Source organism: Colobus angolensis, unplaced genomic scaffold, assembly GCF_000951035.1.
Source record: "Colobus angolensis palliatus isolate OR3802 unplaced genomic scaffold, Cang.pa_1.0 Scaffold164, whole genome shotgun sequence".
Classification (NCBI taxonomy): domain Eukaryota; kingdom Metazoa; phylum Chordata; class Mammalia; order Primates; family Cercopithecidae; genus Colobus; species Colobus angolensis.
The window spans coordinates 6,323,772-6,348,266 of NW_012114755.1; the positions used below are offsets into that span (position 1 = coordinate 6,323,772).

Here is a 24,495-nt window from a genome sequence, read left to right on the forward strand (position 1 = left end):
ACTTTACCATCGTTTCTTTATTATTCATCTACTAAAGGACATCTTGGTTGTTTCCAACGAATAGAACTGCAATAAGCATCCATGGGCAGATTTTTAGTAGATATGTTTTCAACTCCTTTACATAGTAACTTTTATTGTCCATCTTGTAAGCCTGAGGCTTGAGGACTAGATTTGACCTTCATTTCAAATATTAGTTTATATTATACCAGAGATGATTTCAGATAATTCAAAATGCTGTACTTATTTGCCAACTTTGTCAGTTAAGTGATTAATTTCATGATTTCAGAGGAAGAAGGGTGTACTAAAACTCTGCTATGAGAAACTTGTTTTATATTTCCTTTTTATGCATGTGAATATTCCTATGGCATTACAGCATGAATATTGCACTAAAATTTTGATGTAAGATCTGTTCTATATAAAGTGGAATTTATCTTGGAGACAGAAAAAGGAGAAAGGGTCAATTTTGGATTCAAGCTTAGTGTGTTCAACTGTCCTAAATCATAGCTCACTGCTTGAGGCACAGGGTCTTACTGGAGAGTCCCCAGGAGAGGGTTAGGGTACCACAAAGGTTTTTTTTTCCTTTTAAAACATTTCTATAATATTTATCTTAAAGACCATATTTTCATCATTTATCAAGCCACTTGGTTGTTATAGTTAGACACCTTGATATTATGAATGTTCAAGGAAATAATTTTATTGAAAGAGATTATTTTTCTATTAAATATACAGTGAAACTAAAAGTAGCAAGGGGATACAGGCAGAAACATTAATTTCATCATGGAAAGAGTGACTTTATTGCCTGCCTATTTGAACAGTACACTCTATATACCCTTTGGAAAAGAAAAAACATTAGTTCTTGGCAAGCCTCATGTCTTCATTTATGTATCTCTTCTGTTTTATATCTCAAATGTCTACTTGATGTAATCAAGGGGAGTAGTATGACTTAAACTTTTGTGAAGAATGAATTATTTAAACTACCAGTATTAAATTTTCAGTTCGCACAATGCAAGGGAACTAAAGATACCATTCTCTTAGTCTTTTTACTTTTGACTTGAATAGGTGAAAGAGAATATATGATTCTTTATTTTAATGCTGCCTGGACAAACATTTGGGAGATAAATCAAATGTTGAAATATATTACCTTCAAGGCATTGGTGGGCTATCATGGCACAGTTGAAAGTGTAGGAGCATAAGAGACCAAATGATTTTGTTTGAACTGTGCATAAGCTCAATTTCTTCATCTGGAAAATGGGGCTTCTCTTACCTACCCAATTCATTTGGTGGTGTTTTTTGAGAATTAAATAGGACAATTCATATGAAAGTAAACGTTGTGTACCTAGAGCACTGAAGGCACTTACAACACGAGTACCCTCCTCCCAACTCCCACCATAACTTTCAGGAAACAGTAAGTCAGTACCCTCTGTGTGTAAAGCACCATATTTGGCACTGTGGCAGTGTAATGCTAAATAAGATCCTGGTTCTCCAGATGCAGATTATTATAACATTATAAATAGAATTAGTTATGAATGCACTTCATGACACCATAACTAGGACATACTGCAGCATATATGTACAATATTTGAAAATGATTTTCATGTTTGTATGTCTTAGTAACTACACCCAGGGTAACTACTGGATTTGATGGGAGTTGAGAGACATGGAGATGATTTAGGAGGGAAGCTAGTCAGGCAGTCAAACACCACACTTTATAAAACTCCAAATTATAGCTTCACTGTCCCCCCATGAATGTGCTGTCTAATATGATAGCCACTAGCCACATGTGGGTGTTTCAATTTAACTTGATAAATGAAATAAATGGTTAAAAGTTCAAATATTCAATAGCCACATGTGGCTAATGACTACCATATTGGTTAGCACAGATACAGGACATTTTTATCAATGTAGAAAGTTATGTTAGAAAACTATTCAGCAGCTAAGATTCAAATTTAGGGTAAAGATAAGAAGAAGTAAATTATTTGGCAGTCTCTTTCTGAATTCTTATACCCATAATGGAAATAATGCAATATTGGCAAGAAAATACGAGAGAAGGAAATCACAGATATTCAGTATGTTTTTACTTGCATTGATGACCTTTTTTGAACACTTACTAATACACTTTAATTAATTTGCACCCCAATACACATAGTCAGTGGGGTGTACATCATGTTTTATGAACATTGTATAGCAGAGGAGATTGAAATACAGATTTTAAGTACATTTACCAATCACAGCATGAAGGGAAATATAGCTGAATTTGAACTCAGGTAATTGGACTCCAGAGCCCTACCTGGCAACTAATCTGAAAAGCAGTGGATTGAATTAGTAATAACAGCCTTTAGAAGAAAATTTAATTTTTTTCTGTTTATTGTCACCCATCTTGGTTGTTTCCTGACGGGAATGGGAAGGGCCCTTTTGGAATGCATAACTGCTCTCTTATAAGTCAATCAACCAAGCTATCAGTATTTTAGAAGCTATAAGTATGTATGTTGGATTAATCTCGTTGAGAGAGAAAATCAGGAGAGTCTTGATATTAGAAATTTTACTGTTCATCCTGTGGACTGCTTGCACACAATCCCAATAGCTTATTGGTAGTAACTTCTCATTTTGCTAACACAAAATATTGAATCCTACACTTTAGACACTATTGTACAATATAGCATGACTCTTGCTAGTGAGTGAGTGAGACTAAATTTCTGTCCAACTTAGGTTCAGCTTGACTGTTTCCTATTCATTATTCATATTCAGTAACTTTCAGAAAAGGTTTGAAAGTATTAAATTTTTCAGTTATGCTTTTCTGAATTTCTGGAAGGCATTTTATATATGGTTATCCCATTAACTTAGTGAATTTTGAAGGCCTGGGAACATGTCCCTTGGGGATGTAAAACTTCTAATACAGAGTATTTGGTCCTGTTCTCAAGTCGATTATGATCTAGTTTGAGGAGGCAGTCTAGCATTTATTCATTCATTCATCAATTCATTTTTGAGGACATAATATTGTCTAAAAAAACTTCCCTGAGTGAACAAAGATAATATATAATTTAAATGTTGTATTTATTTGAAGAATTGAGCAGTTACTACTGCTCAATATGCTCAATAAAACTAATATGGAAAACATATCAGGTGAGCTATTGAAGGTTCTCTTTTAAATTCCTGATGAGCAGAGATCCTTATTTCTAGTTATATGTGATGGACTTGATAGGACTAATGAGTGTGACTCTAAAAAATCCTCAAATGTTTTATCTGGATGAAAATTGGAAGCTTCTAGTCACACTGTTTACTATTTTCTAGTCTTCAGCTGGCATGGGAACACTCAATTTAACAGCTCTTCCTCAGAAGCAAACACCCCATAAATTACCTAAATGCCAAGTAGTTAGATCAGGGTTACTGCTAAATTCTTCTACACTGGGAATTCCCAAGTTTTGCAGTATCAATAGCCGGCATTCATTTTATTTGTCTTAAAATGGCTCTCCCATCTTCCAGTACAATTGCATTGAATTTTAAGTAAATACTGAGATCCTGGCATATGATAGGTACATGACTTTGTAAAGGGAAAATAAATGCTATTTTCATTTACACGCTTAGTGTTTGTCCTTGTAAATTCTTCAAGAGTGGGCTGAATGATATTTGAGGGCTTGTCACTTATGCCTATTCTTTCAAAATGTACCCCTTGGTGGATTAAGTGTCAAATCGATCTCTTGCTTCTTCAGTGCAAAATGGGTATTTTGTTCCTTTTTGCCACATAGATCATGTACCTCATGTCATTTAGCAAGCCTGTAGCTATGTGACTTATTTTATACTTCCTAAATTACAATTTTTACCTGCAAACTCATATTGGTTTGAAGTGGTTTCACATGTAGTTTTTCCTGCCCACCAGGGATATAGGTGGTAGATCTTAAAGTGACTCATTGTTTGGATTTAATTATGTTCTTTTCCTAAACATAGTTTTTGCCTTATTCATGTCTTTAAAAAGCTTTACCATCATCTCTTGGAGATTTTATTCAGCAGATTTTAAAAAAATATGTTTTGGCTGACATAACTTGCCTACTACTTGGATTTTTTTAAAATTTGGTAGTATTGATAAAATATAAAAGACACTAAAAATCCTATTACTTGTTTTGGAATTATATAAAATAAGTAAGTGTTCCTTGATACATCAATCAATTCCTTTCCTCAAAGGCAGTTACTATCAACTATGCAGGTCCTTCTTGACTTATTTCTAAATCTACATGCTATAACTATGTAAATATTTATATATGTATCACAACGTATTTACATGCAATTTAACTTTATGTATGGCCAATTATATTGCATGTATATACACACACACTAATGTGTACACATGTATATACATCATACAATGATACATTATGGAACAAATATCTGTTTGCAAATTTGTTTCTGCTTAAGAGTATATTCTGAACATATTTCTGGTTCAATACATATACATATGTTGTATTTTTATGATCATATAGAGTTTCATTGTATTTATATATTATATGTCATTCCACTAGCTCTCTTGATGTGTTTTTGTTTTTTCCTATTCAATCAGTGTTGCAACAAATATACTTGTACATATATTTTAATCATGAATGCTATTTCATGTGTAGAATATATTCTTAGAAGTGAATTGCTAGACTTAAGGAATTTATATTTTAATTTCAATACATGTTAATTAATGCTTATGAATACGTTACATGGGAGACATTATTCTACACTATTTCTGATTGTTTTTATAACTCATCTAGGAAAGCATTCTTTTGAAAACCATTACTTGATATCTGGGCAAAATCATTTAAGGAAATATTGCTATATAGGTAACCCTATATATGGTTTATATAGCTATAGTGCCTGAAGTATATATCTGTGTATTTATGCAGAAACTTTGATTACATCTGTCCTAAATCAAATTCGAGTTGCAACAAAGAGATGGATCTTTGAGATTAGACAGACACGCATTTTGAGTGATGTAGTAACTGAATGTTTTAAGTTGTTATGTATAACCACAAAATCCCCGGAACTCTAGTAAGAACTCTAGTAAGAGTTGCATGTTGGCAGGACTTCACCAATCCACCTAAGCCACTATTTTATTTTTTTATAACCATCCTTGTAAATGAGTTCAACAATCAACAATATTTTGGTTGTATTTAAGGGTTCACTGTGAATATAAGAAAGATTTTATAAATTTAAATCACAAAGTGCTTCTTCTTTGATTTTTTTGCTTGTTGAGGCAAAGTCCTATGTAGCCCAGCTCACCCAAAGGCATGGCTCATTCTTTCACATCACAAAGAATTGCATTCTTTAGTTTCATGGAATGTCATGGAAATAAGTTATGTTATATTAAAGAAAAAAGATAACACTTGGTATGGTTCCAAGGGAGACTTCCTGCTTAAAATTTTACGAGATGGTTAACAGAAAACTCTATCCAGTTTCACCCCCACCCTTATCTTAAGCACTTTCTTATCCCAGAATAGAAATGATGCAGAAAGTAAACAATGTATTTCAAAGTCAGATAGCAGAGTTCAGACCAGAATTATGTTTGTATTGTATGCTATTGCTATATCCTGTGGTTTAAAAGAAAATAGTCTGGAAAAAAGTCTGTAGAATGTTAGATTTTTGATAGAACATCTCACTGTGTCACCTAAGTTGGAGTGCGGTGGCATGATCAAGGTTCACTGCAGTCTCAACTTCCTGGGTTCAGGCAATTCTCCTGCCTCAGCTCCCTGAGTAGCTGGGACTACAGGTGCACACAATATCTGGCTAATTTTTATTTGTAGAGATAGGATATACTATGTTGCCCAGGTTAGTTGCGATCTCCTGGACTCCAATCTTCCTGCCTCGGCCTCCCAAAGTGCTGGGATTACAGGCATGAGCCACCACACACAGCAAATGTTATCATTACATTATTTTTAGCATTTCCCTTTCTTGGTATTGATGATTGAGACTTGTGATGTTAAATAATTCCGCTGCTCTCTTTTGACTTTATAATTCTTGTGTAATTTTTACCGTATGTGTTTATACCTGTAAGAATGCAGGTGTATATATGTTATATGTATATCATATTCATATAATATATTTGTGTTTCTCCCATTCCTCTTTCACCAATGAGAAATACATTCATAAGTACTTTGTGAAAAATACTGATAGAATGCTTAGATGAAAGGGAAGGCCATAAAAATTATAGAAGAGAAACAGAAGCGGCAGCCTGAGCTAAGAAAGGTACTTAACTATCTTTCCTCCTAGGTACGAAAAAGAAAAGGATATGTGCTTGCAGGAACACACTTTCAGTCCCTTACTGCCAGGTTAATTGCATAGCATTATATTTCCTTTCTAGGGTTCTTCACAAGCCTATTTATTGGCATGAAGTCATTCCAAAGCATTTTGTTGAAAACATGTTTTTAAAACGTCGTTGTGCTAACTTTGACAGATTTCTCCTAGAATGAATTTCTTTATTTTTCAGAATCTACCATTGAAGAAGATCCCATGCAAAACCAATGCACCCTCGGGCTCCTTTTTTGCCCGAGACAATACAGCAAATTTCTTATCCTGGTGCCGAGATTTAGGGGTGGATGAAACATGTCTATTTGAATCGGAAGGTTTGGGTATGTATTTCCTTCAGAATTTTAGTTGATAAGATACTCAAGTTATCTTTTGTCTTTGTCAGTATAGCCATCAAAAAGTTTTCTGTATGATGTCATTTTGCAGATTATCAGCTTAAAAAGTCTGAGTTTGTTGAAAACTTGCAGGTTTGCTGCTAACTTGATACTTTGAAAATAGAAAAATGAATATGCCCTCTTACTATTGGTTACCTCATGGATACAAGAATAGAAACAGAAGTAGCACAGTTCTTTCCAAGCTAAATATAAGGGCCATTAGTGTAAAACTGTGGGTATTTGAAAAACACAGGGCCAAATTTTACCCCCAGACTTTGATCTGGATTAAAGGGTAGCTGTGCATGTTCTAGCCATGCACATGTTCTAGCCATGCAAGAGCACTCTTGTCTGTTCACCTCTACAACAGTATGGAAACACTATTGCCCATAAGCTCTACCTTTATTGAAACTACAGATTATTAGTTCATTTATTTATTTTTTAATGAGTTAAAAATCAGGCAAGATAACAAGAGATTGATATCATCAAAGATGTTGAATTAAAAGACAGATACCTTAGTGCCTACACCTATTGAGATAACTGTCTAGATTTCTGTAGTTGTTTTCTGATTGAATTTTGGCAAAGTCACTTCCAAATCATAGAATGAGCTTATTTCTTTGGAAGAAAACATATATTGGAGCATTCAGTGTTTCAATACCACTCCATACACTAGGATAAAATGTTGAAACTTTCCATGTAGGCTCCACCACAGTACAACTCGATTATGTAAAATAATAGAACTAAAGGTTCATTTTTGCAAAATGCAACCAAGTTGAGAAAGGAGACATCTAGAGAAAAAAACCTTTGCTTTCTTTTTGCCTGAAGCCTTAAAAAATCAACTTAATAGGTCCTACAATACCAAATATTAATATCAAAGTAAGCTGAGCATCCTTCAGAGAGAACAAGTATACAAATTACCTTCCAAACAGCCAAAATGCCTGTTGCCCCTAGGCCCCATTCCCATGTGTAACCTAGGAAATTTATGGAAACAGCTGAAATCTTACTCATTTTATATGCTTAAGGAAATCTGTATTTGTTCTCAGAGGAGTTGGTGTGATATGGCAAAGAAATGCCATCAAGTTTCTGAAAATTCTCTTAGCAAAGATGGGAACAGCATAAATTTAGCCTGGGGGAATATTCTAGACCTGAATTTTTTAAAAAAAGGAAACAATAATCTCACAGTAGTCTGCTGTATACAGTTGTGTGCTCATGAAATGCTCAGTAAATAAATCAGCTTTTGATTATTATTACCATTTCCTCATATCAAAGTAAAAAAATTTGGTGGAAGACATGTGTGTACATAGATAATACCTGTTTTTCAGTCCTGTGGTTAATTTACAGATCAATTTTAACTTTCAGGTTTGTAGGAAACCATGTGAGTGGAGGATTATAGTAAGGGGGTATAGAAGAATTATTTGCACAATTAAATAAAATCACTTACAAGATCTGTTAAATGTTAAGATCTTGTAAAAATATATAGCCATAAAATCAAATCTTAGTAACAAGTAGTACACTCTGCACGGGTGGACAATTAACATCATGATTTAAAATTCTACAGTGCCTCTGAATTGCCAAAGAACAATCACATCGAGCAACTATCGTTGATTTGCTAGTCTGTTCATTGTACAATTTTTCATTAAAGAAGTATTTTCTCAGTGATTACTATAGGCTAAATTGTTTAATAAAATCTATGAATGTAAATATGGTCTTGTCTTATTTTCTCATTGTCCATGACTTCTTTTGTTATTCGAACTAATAAAATTTTCCTATGGACACTGAAAAGAATCCATCTAATATCAAATCCTCTCTGCTAGAAATAGCACTATAGGTGAAGGTTCTAATGGGTATTTGCTTTGATGGCTTTTAAAAACCCCATTCAAATAATAATACATTTTACCCTAAAATTATAAAGTTTAAAGCAACTTATATAATGACCCTGGTACATAAATGCATACTCTGTAGCAAACAAAATTATGTCAGGAAGAACTTTTAGATGCCCTACTTCTTCAGCCTGTTTGAAAAAATATATTCTGACATTATAAAAAGTCCATAATTTATATTATATATATATAATTGTACAAAAAATTTTGTACAATTTTTAAAGGTTATAAAAATTTAAAAATCGTTTGTAAACTTCTCAGTACCAAGTTAAATTAATTAGTTAGGTTTTCCAGTTACTGCTCAATGAAAAGATAAATTTGCAATTTCTCCTGCTCAGAATAGAACCCAAAGTGATATATAATAGGCTCTAGGGATGTAATAGAAGGGGGTCAATATTATGGCATTGACTTTAGGATTAGTCAGAGAAAGGAAACAGCTGTGCTCATAGATGTTCATGATAATCAGGAGGAAACACAATAAGAAGTTCCATTTCCACAAGTGGAACCCTTTCTCCTTGTTTTCATTATTATTATTATTATTATTCATTGTGGGTGAGGAAGAGATTGAACCGCTGCTGATGGCTTTGGACTCTACTTGCAGAATTGACTTTCTTGCAACAATAACACTGTGTCCTCTGCTTGATGTCTTTTCACACTTCACTTTTGAAAGGAAACTTAGGGCAAGGCTTTTTTTTTTTTTTTTTTTTAACCTCAAGATTTCATTTCAGTGGCACAGAAGATGAAGCACATCCTTTGTGTCCTAGTGTTTTGAACAGCAAATAAAATGAAAAGATGCTCTGATGAATGGGAAAAAAATGTGTTTGAATGATAAAGTAGATCACTGGAGAGTGTGTATGAAGAGGCTTCTGTGTTTAGCTGTTCAAAGGTCTTTGCCTGCATAAAGAAGCATCCTTATCTTTGTGGCAACTGATATGCTACCCTCTGTTGCAGTGCTTTTTTGTACAAGTATTTGTTAGAGGATCTTGATTCACAACTCACTGTTCTCTTTTCACAACAGCTAATGACAAGAAACCTCAGTGGGTGAGGGAAGGTGTGCAAGGGATGAACTGGGGAGAATGGAGAGCAACTAATTCCATATGTTTATGTCATGCTTCTTGTCTTTTTTATGCTTGGCAGGTAACTTCCTATGCCACACACAGGGTTTAACCTGCAATTTATACTCTGTGGCATTCTTTAGAGATAATTTTTCCTCGGTAAAATGTCAGTTCTTAGATCATATGTTCGCTACATTCTGAACTGTTTCAGAAATAAACCTATAGAAAAGTGGACATGAAGAACCTATTCTCAAAAGACTTATAAAAATCCAATTAAGATATTAAAATGTTGGACACTTTAGTAATAAGGTAGATGTGAATAAAAGCTATGAAAAAATAGCTAAATCAAGAAAATTATATAGTTAGTATTGGTAAGTATATATTACATCAGAGTCTTCCATACATTGCTGAAGAAAATTAGAAATTGGCATGCTTTCTTTGGAAGGCAATTTGACATTATATATCAAAGACCTCAGAAATATTTATACACTTTGATTAAGTTCTTCTGCTTCCAAAAATGTATTAAAAGGCAATTAATAGAGATAGGAACCAGAATGTCTACTGAAACATTATCAAAAATAACTGGAACCTATGATATTTGGTAGCAGCTTAAACAAATTGTACTCATCCATAGATACCATCCAAAGATAATATTCTTGAAACTATTTAAGGAGATGGGAAAATATGATGTATGATTAACATGAGGTCACCCATTTGTGTCTATATGTAACAATAAAATTTAATATTCAGACTTTGAAAGAAAAATAAATAGTAATTAGGTTGTAAATTATATCATTTTCTTTAATTATCTATTAACAAACAAACTTAAGGTAGTGAACAATTATGGCATGTAATCTGAAACATGAACAATTGATTTATATTATGCAATTGGACCAATTAGCCTAGAGATTTATTGACATAAAATTTTATACATCAGCATATTAAAAGGATTTTTCACATTGTTGAAGTTAAACTGATATTTTAAGTGATTACAGAATTGTATGTTATATCATAACAAAGGTTTTTGCGTGGTCTGCGGAGCATGTTGTAACCAGAAGAGTCTACATATAACCCTCACTCTGACCCCTGCTGTTCAAACCATGTTGACATACAAGTGACAAGAGAAACATTACTCTGATATATTAAGATGAATAACAGTTTCATTCGATTCCTTTAAAATATTTAGGATTGTGCTTTAAGGTAAAAGGATGAACATAAATATTTTGTTGAATTTAGAATTATGTAGTTGATCAGTCTATAAACAAAATAGACCCCAATAATTGTTTTATAAGAAATTAACTTTTAGTGTAGTGTTAAAAAATATATATCTATAGAAGGCTCTAGATGTGAAAGCATTTATATTTTCAATTTCACCGAAATGTAAAAGGTATTGGACTGTATTAATCAATAATCTTCCTAACAGTAAATTTAGTAATTTTTCAAATGTTCATTTAAATAAAAAATTTAAGCACGTTTTCTAAAATGATGTTGAGTGTTTTCATGGGGCTCATTTTTACAATTTAAATTAAGATCAGAAATCTATACTTTATTTTCAAACTTAAAAAGAGTTTTCAATTATGAATCATAAAATTGATGGTTTTATGTCATTTTTTACTAAGATATTTTAAGTAACCATTTTCTTAAATTACTGCTAGTCTTTCTGTACAGTTTATTATTTGTAATTTACATTGGCCTATCAATTTAGAAATTGTCAAGTTAACTTTTTTTGCTAGAAATTTGTTTATTTTGTTTTATTTATATACATTCTGGTGAGCTGGGAGATGGAGAAAAAAGGAATGGGGAAGTACTTTAAAAATACACACTTTTTTTGCTTGCTATAATTGTGTCAATATCATTATGTTATTGAATAATTATAGGACTTGGAATCCAGTGACTATGCTTCATCTATTTCTCTGAGAAAGAATCTACTCAACAAGAAAAGGGTTTGCTATCTGCGGTGTAGCATGCAAATGTGTGTGATTTGTTTGAGTATAACTTTAAAAACTTTTTATTGTCTGTGTTTGTGTTTGCTGTGTGGTACTGTCTTCTTTTGATGCATCATTCTGATAAGGAATTTTACGAATATTTTGCTTTGTTGAACATTGGCCAGCATTTTGCTTCAGAGGCAAACATTGTCTACCTGAAGTAATAAGGTTTGTGTGTGGATTTTTAAATATTAGCATTTTCCATTTCATTTCTTAAAGTCACATGTTGCATCAGAAAAAGAATCTATGCCTGCCTTTAAGTGTTTGATAAATCACTCCTTATTCTTGTTTTTGTCTGTATTGAAAACTATGAAAGTATTTTTGTGGAAAAAAAGCTATATTACTTTTATTAGTATTAATGGACGAGAATAATTTCAGGATACTCATTCAGCCCTGGATTATTTATATTCATTTATTTCCCAGGATCATTTTCTTTTAGACTTTTTGCTTTTTAACACATTTTTGTTTTATGAAGTACATACTTCATTAGCATTTGAATTCACTTTTACTCTGGAACTGAGAAAACCCTTTTCAAATCTGGCCCTCTCCCCTATGCCAGGGAAGATGCAGGAAGGAGCAATTAAATCCCTTGCCCAATGTTACACAACTTTTAAATGACCCAGCTACAGTTTGAATTCAACTCCATTCAGCTGCAAAAATCATGCCCCATCTGTTATAGAAACATATACTTTGTCTGCATTCATTTTAGATGTTATTAGAATTATTTCAAGCAAAAGGAAAAAATATACACCAACTTAGAAAAGACTCACCTCTCATTACTGTTTTGAGTGATGGTGGCCTAATCCATTATTTCAACCTGGGCGCTGGGTGCTAGAGAAAGAGCATTCTTTCTTCCAGTATATTTCTCAACCCTGGGGCAAAGGCAATGAAATACGTTCTACTCTGTAGGGTTTCCATTACTGATGAGATTATGAATGGACGCTCCTTTTTCAAATGATTTATATGGATGCCATATTCCATTTTAAATCGTTTTTACTGGTGATTCCGGGAAATGTGGATACTCACACATATGATTATTGAGCTTGTGAGATTCTTCTTTGTTTGCTTTTTCCTTCTTCTCATTAGCCTCAGATCAGTTTTATAGCCCCTAAATTACTATCCCTATTTGACACCTACATTTAACCTCACAGATTTTTGTGTGGGTCTTACTCAGAGTGACATGACACAGAAAGTAGTTTGTGACTGTCTTCACTTTCTTGGGAAGCATGAAAGTTTTTATATATCTTACAGATTCTTGCAGGAGAGAAATGCCTATAATATTTATTAAGGGCTAATCCAACATTCACATTATTTCCCCTCCATTTATCATTATCATCATCATCATCACCACCACCAACACCATTGTTATCCTTCACATTTGTAGAGCATGTTACATATATCAAAGCACACTTAAATATTTTCAGCAAAACAGATGTAGGAATTATAACCACTATTTATTATTATAACATTGATTAATACAGTACTTATCAAACTTTATATACACATCACCTGGAAAATTTGTTTAAATGTAGTTTCTGATTATTAGAGCTGGATAGGGCCCCAAATCTGCATTTTTAACAAGCTCCCATGACATGCCAATACTGCTGGTCTGTGGGTCACACTTTAGTGCAAGAGAGTAACATTTATTGAGTGTTTGCCAGGTACCAAATGTTCTTAACTGTATGGTTACCTTATAAAGAAGAGCAAGTAGAAAACATGGCACTTGTTGAAGAAATTAGCCTTAAGTGGAACCCAATTCTTCTGACCTCTAGATTACTATTTATTCTATAATACCACTCTCCTTGGCATATTAGAAGCAATTCTCTACTCTGGGAAAGTAGGCAGCCATTAATTTATGATATTCTTATAAGTGAACAACATTTATCCAAAAGTATATTTTTCAAGTTTCCTTACTAAATAAAAGGCTAAAAGGCAATTTTCTTCAACATTACCATTAATGTTATAACCTCTAGTTATATAGAAACCAAATGGACAACACAATTTTTCATGCTTTCATTTCTTTGCCCATCTGTTAAAACTTAATATATTTAGCTAAACTATACATTCATGGTCCAATGCATTTTATCCTTGCAGATTCTGTGACATTGAAATTCTACCCTCTTGCTTTAGTGGAAGGCCTCATTTTCTATTCCTGGGGCTAGCAGCATTCCATTTGACATTTGATGCCTATGAGATTGTTTTTATAGAATCTAGGTTATGAGATTGAGTCTCTTGCCACATATTTTAGAATGGAAACCTGTGTTACTTTTCCCAGAGGTGTTTTACATTATGCTTTTCTTGAAATGGTTTTGATTATTTAAAAAGAAGCTGCCAATGATAAAACCATTTGTGTAATAATCACCATTGACTAGAGAGCTCTTTATTTGTTTTGAAGAGAATTTGTTCAGAGGAAAGCTACAGTAATCCTCTCTTCTACCCCTAACTCAAAGCAAAAGACTTCGTTAATGTTACAATGATAAAGTGGGGAAAATTTCTCCTACTATAAATTTTAAAGTAACTAGACGCTCTTTTGAAAAAGATAAATGATGAAATGTGCTTAAAATGACTAGTACATATGACTGAATGCAAAGGCTTTAGTACAAACACAATACAATGAAAGTTCCCTGTCTAATCATCTTGACAAAGGTATACATTCAGTTATTTTATCTTCTAAAATAGACAATACATAATCAACATAAATAATTACTAAAAGTGAACTCTACTAAATTTAATCACAAAGGAAAATTAAAGGCAAGATATTTCGTGTTTCAGAAACTGATACATGTCCTAATGCAATTGTTACTTGAACTTTATACTTAGCATCAACTTGTAATCGCTGAAGGATATCTGCTTTATATCTTTATATGTTGGCCAAATTGACTCATTTGACATGAAATTTGATTAAATTTAAAATTAACTATATCTGATATAATATAAAAGATAAAAGTTTAATGTATACTCATTATAACAGAATCAATAAAATTATATCTCCTAACAGTAATCATTTCTTCATTCCAGAGTTTCTCTCACTGTCTAGTAACTGACACATTATGAGGTACAAAAAGTGCCTATGGGGAAAAAAGTGAATTAATGTTAATTGACTAAACCAAATAAAATAATACTAATGAAAAGAAAAAATATAAAACTAACATTGAGCAGGTATTTTCTATATGCCAAGTATCGTGCTAAGCATAACAGTAAATATTATTTTGTTTAATCATCACACAAATATTATGAGGTGGGCATTATTGTTTTCCTGCAGAAAAATGTGATTTTGTAGAATAACCTCCCAAAATAACATGACCAGCAAATATTAGTGCTCATACTCACACTCAGATCTTTGTGGCTTGAATTACATAGCCATTATACTCTTCTCATCTATTAACTTTAGTTTAGAACTTGCTCTAGTGCCACAACAAAAGTCACCTTTTTAGTATAATATAGACACTACATACAGACATTTGAATTTAAATTTTATAGCAACAAGGTAAGAGTGCTTGCTTTTGCAGTTAAATATTTGCATGATTTAAATTCCTCTTCCAAAGATGCAAGGTAAAACGTTAGCCTTTATTCAGTTTGTTCAGCATCACAACCCCTATCACCACCACCACATAACCATCATCTTCCTTGTCTTATAAGGCATAGCAGTTACTAAGGCCTTTCTCTGTTCTAAGTATTGAGCTAAGTTATGCAACTCTACAGATTTATCTAAGTCATTGCCTACTGGTCACCAATCATTCTTTTTTTTTTTTTTTTGGTCCATTAGTGGCCAGGCTTGGTATATTCGTTATTTGAAAAGCTATTAACATGTGAGGTAATATTACAGATGTGCTTTAAAGCAATGTTATTGCTTTCTAAAAAGGCGATATTTACATAAAAAATTGAAAGTAAAACACCATTTTTCTGTTAGCACATTCCTAAGAAGTGATGCTGGGGAAGAGGTTTATCTGTCTTAAATTTTAATGGGGTGATTCTGTTAAGGAAATAAAAATGGAGAATCATGCAGTTTCTTCTCAGTTTGCCAAACTGATTTTCTAATGAATCTATGATAGAGTTGATATTGAGTTTTGGCATGCAAAAGCTGTTTTAAATTGGTAAATGAAGAAGCAAAGAAATACACAATATTGATGCATCCTACATGTGAAATTGTCTTTCTTATAGCACTCACATTATTATTTTTCTTCAGAATGAATTTGATTTTCCAAATTAGTACTCAGAATATGTACAGTAAGTTGGTTAAAGAACCATTATTATCAGGTATTACCTTTTATAATTGGTTATTAGCTGCACATTGACACAATTTAGTCAGTTAACTAATAGTTTTTAGATTTTGACACTCTTGTCATCAAGAAATGCATGACATTGTAACCAAAGCTCTTGATGCTACAGCCACTGCTTCACACAGCTTTTACTTAGGATAAGAGCATTAGCTTTAAAAGTCCTCCTCTCCTCAGTTTTTATATACTTTTTTCTCCCACTCAAAACTCCCTTTTGTTATTTTGTACCACGGATATGTTAAAAAAAAAAATCTGAATCAGAAAAAAATTGATGATCTAGACAGGAAGATCCATTTTCATTTGTTTATTTCTGTTTTGTAATATGTGTTATTGTTCTCTGTATGAAATTGATGACTGTGTGATATTACAGCCCTTAGGTTGCTATGTGCTGGAATTTATTTAATATGCTAAACCTTATGAAGTTGATATCATTCTAGCCACAGTCAACTTGTAGTACATTTGAAATTGGAGGTAGTAAATATCTTCATTTTAAACCCTTTTAATTAAAAGTAATTAAAAATTCCCTAACTAGGACTTTGTGACAATTTACTAATGGTCATCTGAATCTAAAAGTTGTGTTATCAGTAATAGAAATATCTTGCAATTCAGATTTTCCATAATTAGTTATGGGATTTAAAATTTAATGGTGGCATTAGAATTCTGGTAGGATTCAAATTTATTTTAAAAGCTTTAAAATGCCATTTTGTAACCAAATAATAATAATACATTTGGATGTCTCCCTAAAACCAAATGAAATCACATACTTTTACAATCAGGTAAAAGTGTTTATTCTATTTACTACACATACCCAGCAAATTCCACTGTGCTGTCACTGGATCAAATATTGCCACTATCATAATCTGTAGAAAGAAGAAATTAGAATATTTAAGTTAATATTTAAGTTAAGTGAATAACACTGGCAAGTTAAATTATTACAGAATTCTGTGTTTAAGAATAAAAGCAATATTCTCTTTTTCTTAAGGTCTATCAATAAACAATCAATAAACTAATATTTTCTTTTAGAATATTATTTATCAGTGTAAGACTGTTCTCAGTGTAAATTTTTTCCAATCTCTCTTATCTTTATTCAGTGCTAAATAAAAGAATATTGTAAAAATCCCCACATTTTGCTTAAAAAAGAGAATAGTATGCTCTTTTACATGCTCTTCTTGTAGGCTCGACAAAAACAAGTATGATTTGTCAACGTTACTGAATGTCTATCAATAAAGCAAATGCACTAATTAATCACATTATAATAGAAATATCAATTCAAAGTATAACCTTTTGATTTGCTTTTGTGATGGGCAAAACTGGCTGATGGTGCATTGGTACATATTTACAAAATTCAGTCAGTTGAAATTGTTTCTTTCTAAAGTATTATTTAATCAGATTTGATTCGAAGGGCACATGAAGTGACAGGGTCTCACTTTGACATTCATCTTTGGAGGATAACAAACGAATGTAGTATAAAATGTTTATCCTTATTTCATTTTTTTCCTGCTAAAACCACTGTTGGAGGTAGGCCCATAATATTAAAATGGCTAGCCCTTGCTCCATAGTTGTGTTTTGTGTTTTCAAATATCAATTATTGACAGATATCATAATAACAGCTACATAGGTATCCAATATTGACTTACCAATATTAATTAATTGAAGAAAACAATTTTAGGGTGAGATTTACCTGGGGTGAGAGTTCCTGAGACGAATAGCTTTCAAGAGGAAGCATTTGGGAGGCCAAGGCGGGAGGATCACGAGGTCAGAAAATCGAGACCATCTTGACTAACAGGATGAAACTGCCTCTACTAAAAATACAAAAAAATTAGCCGGGCATGGCCGCGGGCGCCTTAGTCCCAGCTACTCAGGAGGCTGAGGCAGGCGAATGGCCTGAGCCCGGGAGGCGGAGCTTGCAGTGAGCGGAGATGACGCCACTGAGACGCATAGCTTTCAAGAGGAAGCATAGGCAGAGTTTTGAGAACGAATTTAAACTTTTAGTAGAGCTAGGTGAATTGAGGAATGCGATGGGTTCTATGACTGTCAGAATGAAGACTAGATCCTTTCCTGGGAGTATGAGGGATGAGGGTCATTGGCAAGCCAGTACTGTTGAGCTGCTTATTCCTTCTATTGTGAAGGTGTTTGCCTCTGTCTTGTCTTTCAGTCCTCCATAAGCAACCCAGAGAAGTGTGTCTCTGTCTGCTAGAGCTTGGCCGGATTGCAGCCAGGTAGGTCAAACCACTGCAACTATGTCAAGACATAGACGATTTCAGCATCCAAGCAACACAGAAGCTTGCTGGCTTTTCATTGCTAATGTTTAACCTGGATGTTGAGGTTCGTGAATGATAATATGAACTTCTTTAGGGCAGCAGTTGACCAAACTAAAAGTATGCCACCAATATTCTTAACCTCAAGATCTTGTTGTCAAAGCCACTATGTCTAAGCATTTGCTAATATCGTTTAATAAAATACATTTTCCCTCCAAAACTTTCCTGGGGGTGGGAGAGGACATTGTACATGCAGTTTTATATGACAGTTCTCCTTAGTGGAAGTCTATTCCTATATTCTGTCTATCTTCCTCCTCCTTAACCTCCTCACTTCCTGTTTACTTTTTAATAATTTTCAGCCTCCCTTTTTGTTCCTTTTCTTACTTTCCCTCATTCAACATTTTGCTCTTTTAGTTTCCACTGCTGACTGGGATGATAGTTTTAAAACTATCTATGTTTTTATTAGAAAAAATATAAAATGCTATCCTTATGTAGAAGCCTCTTTGAAACCTGTTTTTTCCTGTAGGAAGGCAAAAGAAGAATTAATTGCAGAAATCATAGCTAAATAAGCAGAGGAAGGAACTCTGTTAGCTAAACCTACTTGCTTTGGTTTCATGTTTTCCCATTTATTATATTGCATATACCATCAGACATGGCTTCTGAAGCCCAAAAGAACAAGAAATGAAGATACAAACGTTTGAAGAAGTCTTGATGCAAATTAAAAATTTAAGATTAATTAGAAAATGGTTTCTTATCCACATCTCAGTATACTTTTAGGGTTGAGATCAGATGAACAAGTAAGATAAAGTGAGAACTAACACTGAATGAATATTCTCAAATAATTTATTAATAAAATCAAGAAAAAAATGGGTGAGCACACCAGCAATTTACAACATGGCTAGAAAACTTGCTGCCAATTAATAGACCTTTATTTGATCCAATAGAAAATTAACCTGTAATCAGAATATGTAACCTCAAGTTCTTTACATCATCATATCAATATAATCTTCATGAATTGTGCATCGGGTATAAATTTTATTTTGCCACAATAATTGGGTGTGCAAAATATTGCTTTAATGTTTTTCAATTCAAATTGAATATTTTTGAGTCTTACCTCAACAGGGAGTAAAAAAACAATTTGAGACATGTGAAGATTTTTCTATTTACCTCACACTCTTCCCAGTTAATTGTGGGAAGGCCTCTGGGGGAGAACTCTCTAGTCTTGGTGCTCTCAGATGTCTACTGCGCAGGCAGAGTTCAAACTTGTGGCATCCGGCTGTTTCTTAGGACTTCGTTCTCTATCATTGCTGCCACATACTTGGGTTCTGTGAAGGAGCAGGATAAAGATACACCTCTTGCTTCTAGGATCCTGCCACACCTACTCCCCCACCAAACCTTGGGGCTTCTGGCCTGGAAGACAAATGGCCTTGAGTCAAGTGAAAACCAAGGACTTAGCATCTATCGCTTAAGAAAGGGGAAGTTGGCCGGACGCCACGGCTCACGCCTGCCTGTAATCCCAGCACTTTGGGAGGCTGAGGCGGGAGGATCACGAGGTCAGAAAATCGAGACCATCTTGACTAACAGGATGAAACTGCCTCTACTAAAAATACAAAAAATTAGCTGGGCGTGGCGGTGGGCACCTTAGTCCCAGCTACTCAGGAGACTGAGGCAGGCGAATGGCGTGAGCCCGGGAGGCGGAGCTTGCAGTGAGCGGAGATCAGGCCACTGCACTCCAGCCTGGGCCACAGAGCGAGACTCTGCCTCAAAAACAAACAAACAAAAAAAGAAATATGAATTGTCTAGAGTTCCCACTTAAAGAGTGAATAGAGAAGAAAACTTCTTTTTTGTTACTTAAATATTCTAAATATTTCATCAGATAAGCATCTTGCTTCTGAAAGTTGTGATACAGAAGTAAACAGACGAGGTTATCCTATCTCTAGAATTAGGTGGGATTTATACATTTTCCTCCAATTTACGTTTATAGCATTTGCCTTATTTCTGGATTTTATTTTATATATTGTTATTATGTATTATATTACATGAGCACTCTGATTAGGGAGCCCGCTGAATAAACATTTTAATCATAGACAAGCCATCAAAGAACAAGACAAGCTGCCCAATTATAAAATGCCTTTAAGGATCACCTTTCCTCCAGCTCCGAGTCTGGCATAAATTGTCCCTTGTTACAGGATGTACAACAAATTAAAATCTTGGTTAATGAAAGTGAATTATAATGGCCTTGTCATTTTCAAGGTGATACATTATATGAAGGGTTCCTCCCACCCCAATATTTTAAAATTGTAATTTGGGGTTGTTCCATTTCTGACCGTGCTTCATTACCATGCAACCTGATAAAAGCAGTGATTATTCAGTTTACCAAAAAATAAATTATGGATTTTACAAAAGAAGATCCACAAGGATTAAGATACCCCTTACATTAAAATATTTAATTTGCAAATTTGGTCTTTTATCTTCTTTACTCATTTGGATGGTGTGAAGTATTGTGTACTTCCAGCAATACAAAAATCCTAATAAGTTATTCATGGTGCTACTGTTGTTTTAGTGTGTGACGTGATGGTAAACAGTTGAATACCAGTAGGATAGATTGAACATTTAAGTAAGAATGTCTAGGTTTCTCTCTGGATATATTTAAAGTTTTTTTGATTTTGATGCAAATTCAAATGTGTTTTACAAACAGCAACCCAATAAACCCAAATCTTACTGTTTTACCCAGTGTTGAAGCATAATTAGTTGAAAGAAAAAAGGGAAATTTTTCTTAATCTAATTTTACTCCTAAATTTTGCCTTACATACATTAAACATACATCTAAATGCTTAAATTTGTGCCTCTCACAAACCCATAGAGGATTATACAAATTAATAACTTAAAACAGTTTTAGGCAGAACTAGAACTGATTTTGGGAGCGCTCTCAAAAATCACAACAGTAATTTGCACACAGAACAGATGAGTTTAAACCTTAATGAAGTCTCCAGTACAATATTGTGAGTTTTGTGTTTTTCATCATTGAAAGATGATGTATTCTTATATTTGATTCGAAACACTTTTCCGGATTACATAAACAAAATTTTAAAACTATAAACATCACTTTGGAAATGATTCCCAGTGAGTTTCTGATTCTCTGCCATGTTTTCCTCTCTGGAGACACTTAGTGAAGCTCCTTTGCAAGCTGTGGGCTTCTCCGAGTTCTAAGATGGCTGAATGAGACCACTTATTTTTGTTCTCATGGGTAAAACTTCCTGTATTTTCAACTAAATAGAGCTATCATCACTGGAGAGTGAAATCCCTCTGCTAGTATTTCGGAAAAATATCAGTTTCTGAATATAAAATATGTGTTTGACTTGTGAAAAGTAAAACTCTGTATTAAAAGCAAGTTAATAAAACCTCAAAGATATTTTTAATGACAGTGCTTTGATATTCATTGCTGAAAACAAAGTTAGTATAAATTCAACATTTTTTGACTGTAGAATTAAGATGATCCTTATAATAGAAGTAAAAAACAACTTTTGATGTTTTCATTTGGGGTCATAATCAATAATAAGTGGTAGAGTGGAGTTTGTTATGATTTTTATTTTTTAGTATTTCCTTGATTTGGAGCAAAATTTATGACCATTTAAAAGAAATATACTTTCTGAACATTTTCTTTAATCTCTCATTTTAATTCATGGCCTTATGAAAGGAAAAGTTATTTAAAAGAAAAAAATATTCTTATACAAAGATGATTAACTGACCCATCCTATTTAAAGCACTTGAACTAACTGCTAAGAACATCATATACTTTCACATGGTTGAAATTTCCTTCCAAATCTAAATCAATCTTTAAATTGCTTTAAAACAGAAGATAAATGAGGAAAAAATTATCTTGCAAGAATCTATAAACTGTCTGTTATATGCGTTTAAAAGGGCAGTTTCTTGCACTAGGCTGTAAAATTTGTCCTTCTAACCCTAGTAAAATAGGATCCAGATGTCTTTTGTTTGAAAACTCTAGACTACTAAACAGTTTGAGTAAATTTTCTAGTTCAGGTCTCAGTTTGGGGACTTAGTTATTTTACCTAGAGCTCGAAAATTGTGTCAAGTGCCAGAAAAATGAGAAATCCATTCCTAAAACCTCATCATAAAGTCATTAATCATAAGACCTGTTCCCTATCACTTTTTTTCAAAAAAAAAAAAAAATGAGACAAGGGTAGGTTGCCCTTTGAGTATTCACCCTACTTTCATATCACTGAGGTATAAAGGTATGAGGATATGATTTTAGTAGATTCGACCTTCTCGGTCTCTTTAGTGTGACCCGAGATCCGGCCATTGCACTCCAGCCCGGGGCGACAGAGCGAGACTCGTTTTCAAAAAAAAAAAAAAAAAAAATGAGACAAGGGTAGGTTGCCCTTTGAGTATTCACCCTACTTTCATATCACTGGGGTATAAAGGTATGAGGATATGATTTTAGTAGATTCGACCTTCTCGGTCTCTTTAGTGTGACCCTTAATTTGTTGGAGAACAACAGCTACCCCATTCTAAAACTCTGAAATCTTTGTAGTTGGAAGGGAGTGGAAAATACTATAAATGTGTAAAAACCTCGTAGACAAAATAAAAATGTGGAGTGGTATAGAGTTCATGGAAACTAGAATGAAGCAGCCTTTTGGAGAATAGAAAAAAGATCTATTTGATGACTAAGTTGGCTTGCAGGTGCAAGCCCCCAACCCAAAGGGAATTTTGTGATTTACAATCTGTTGACATCTCCAGACAGACAGGAAGCCAATGAATTGTATTTAAGTATGCATTTCAGGACTGGCTGACTGTACCTTAGGCAGTTTGAAGTATTCAAAAGCCAATATAAGCAGAGATTTGGGACTTAGTGTTGATTTTTTATGTTCAGTGGCATAACTAATTTTCAGCATTCCCAGATAAAGAAAAATCTCCAGAGAAAGGTTTTCCATGTGTGACTTTGTTACCAATTTTATTCAAACCTAGTCTACTTTGTTTATATTGGACATAGAGCCAGGTCTGTTGTTACTCTAACATATTTATTATTATTTCACATTGTAAAAAATTTTAAAAATTATGCAATCTTTCCCTGAAAGGGGGCATGAATCCACCTACAATTACAAATGAAATCATATTTTTCCAATTCACCTAATTTAAGTTTCAAATATGATATTTTCACTTATGGATGACTTTTATTTGGCTGTGACTTCTCATGTCTTAAGTTACTCTAGCCTCACTACCAAGTTTATGTTATACTCTTAAGAACATTACACATAACCAAATTTTATAGCTTCCTGGAACTAAGATGGCAGAAAAGTTTACAGAGTTTAAAAGGGACTGCTTGCCGAATTTTATCCAGTGAGTTAGTAGCAAAGCTGAATTTATAACTTGATCTACTAAACTCCAGTACTGAGATTTTTCTGATATTTCACAATTCTAGGGAATTGTTTAAAAAATACCTACAGTAATTTTTTTTGGTAAAGAATATAACAATATTACTTTGTATTTTAATACCTTAATTTTGAAGTCAACATGATGTCATTCAGTGGTACAATATATTCTAAAAACCAAGAATTTTAGCAACAGAACCTTAGTGCTGCAGTTTCCAGGTTGTACAACACTTAATTTGTCGAATAACTTATCAACAATCTCGGATGTTGTGCCATGTGTCAGACACTATACTGGGCACATAAAGTGTACTATCTTAATTCCTTCTAATAATATTAAAACATAGAAATTAGAATTTCCATTTTATATTTAAATAAAACTGAGATTCAGAAATAATATATGTCAAGATATCCAACAATGTCAGATGCATTGAAGATGTTCAGTAGCGGTTGCTTTTCTAAGATTCTTCCTCTTGCCTCCCTCCTTCCACTGGTACAATAGATCTTGAGAACAGGCCATTTTCATTTCTACTTTTCTGATAGAAAAATAGACTCATCGAGGTTAAGTGATTTGTGAAATTTTAGAAGTAGGTTATAAAGGAAATAGAAGGATAAGAACAAACTAACCCCAAAGCTAGCAGAAGAAAAGAAATAACTAAAATCAGAGCATAACTGAACAAAATTGAGACCCCGAAATCCATACAAGGAATCAGTGAAACCCAAAGTTGGTTCTTTGAAAGGATACCAAGATTGATGCACCACTAGTTAGATTAACAAAGAAAAGAGAAGATCCAAAGAAGCTCAGTCAGGAATGACAAGGATGACACTACAATTGATCCCAAAGAAATACAAAAGATCCTCAGAGACTATTATGAACACCCTATGTACACAAACTAGAAACTCTAGAGGAATGGATAAACTCCTGGAAACATACAACCTCACAAGACTGGATCAGGAACAAGTTGAAACCCTGAGCAGACCAATATTGAATTCTGAAATTGAATCA

The 24,495-nt window shown here is 33.5% G+C and overlaps 1 protein-coding gene across 2 annotated transcripts in view; it reads left to right on the forward strand.

The window, feature by feature from the left end:
- Window positions 1-24,495, forward strand: part of GAS2 (growth arrest-specific 2) — a 139,176-nt gene that overhangs the window by 46,300 nt on the left and 68,381 nt on the right. For both annotated transcript variants that reach the window (XM_011937512.1, XM_011937513.1), the window contains exons 4-5: window positions 6,458-6,599; window positions 18,000-18,063. In XM_011937512.1, the coding sequence (XP_011792902.1) occupies window positions 6,458-6,599; window positions 18,000-18,063 (206 nt within the window). The remainder of the gene's footprint in view (window positions 1-6,457; window positions 6,600-17,999; window positions 18,064-24,495) is intronic.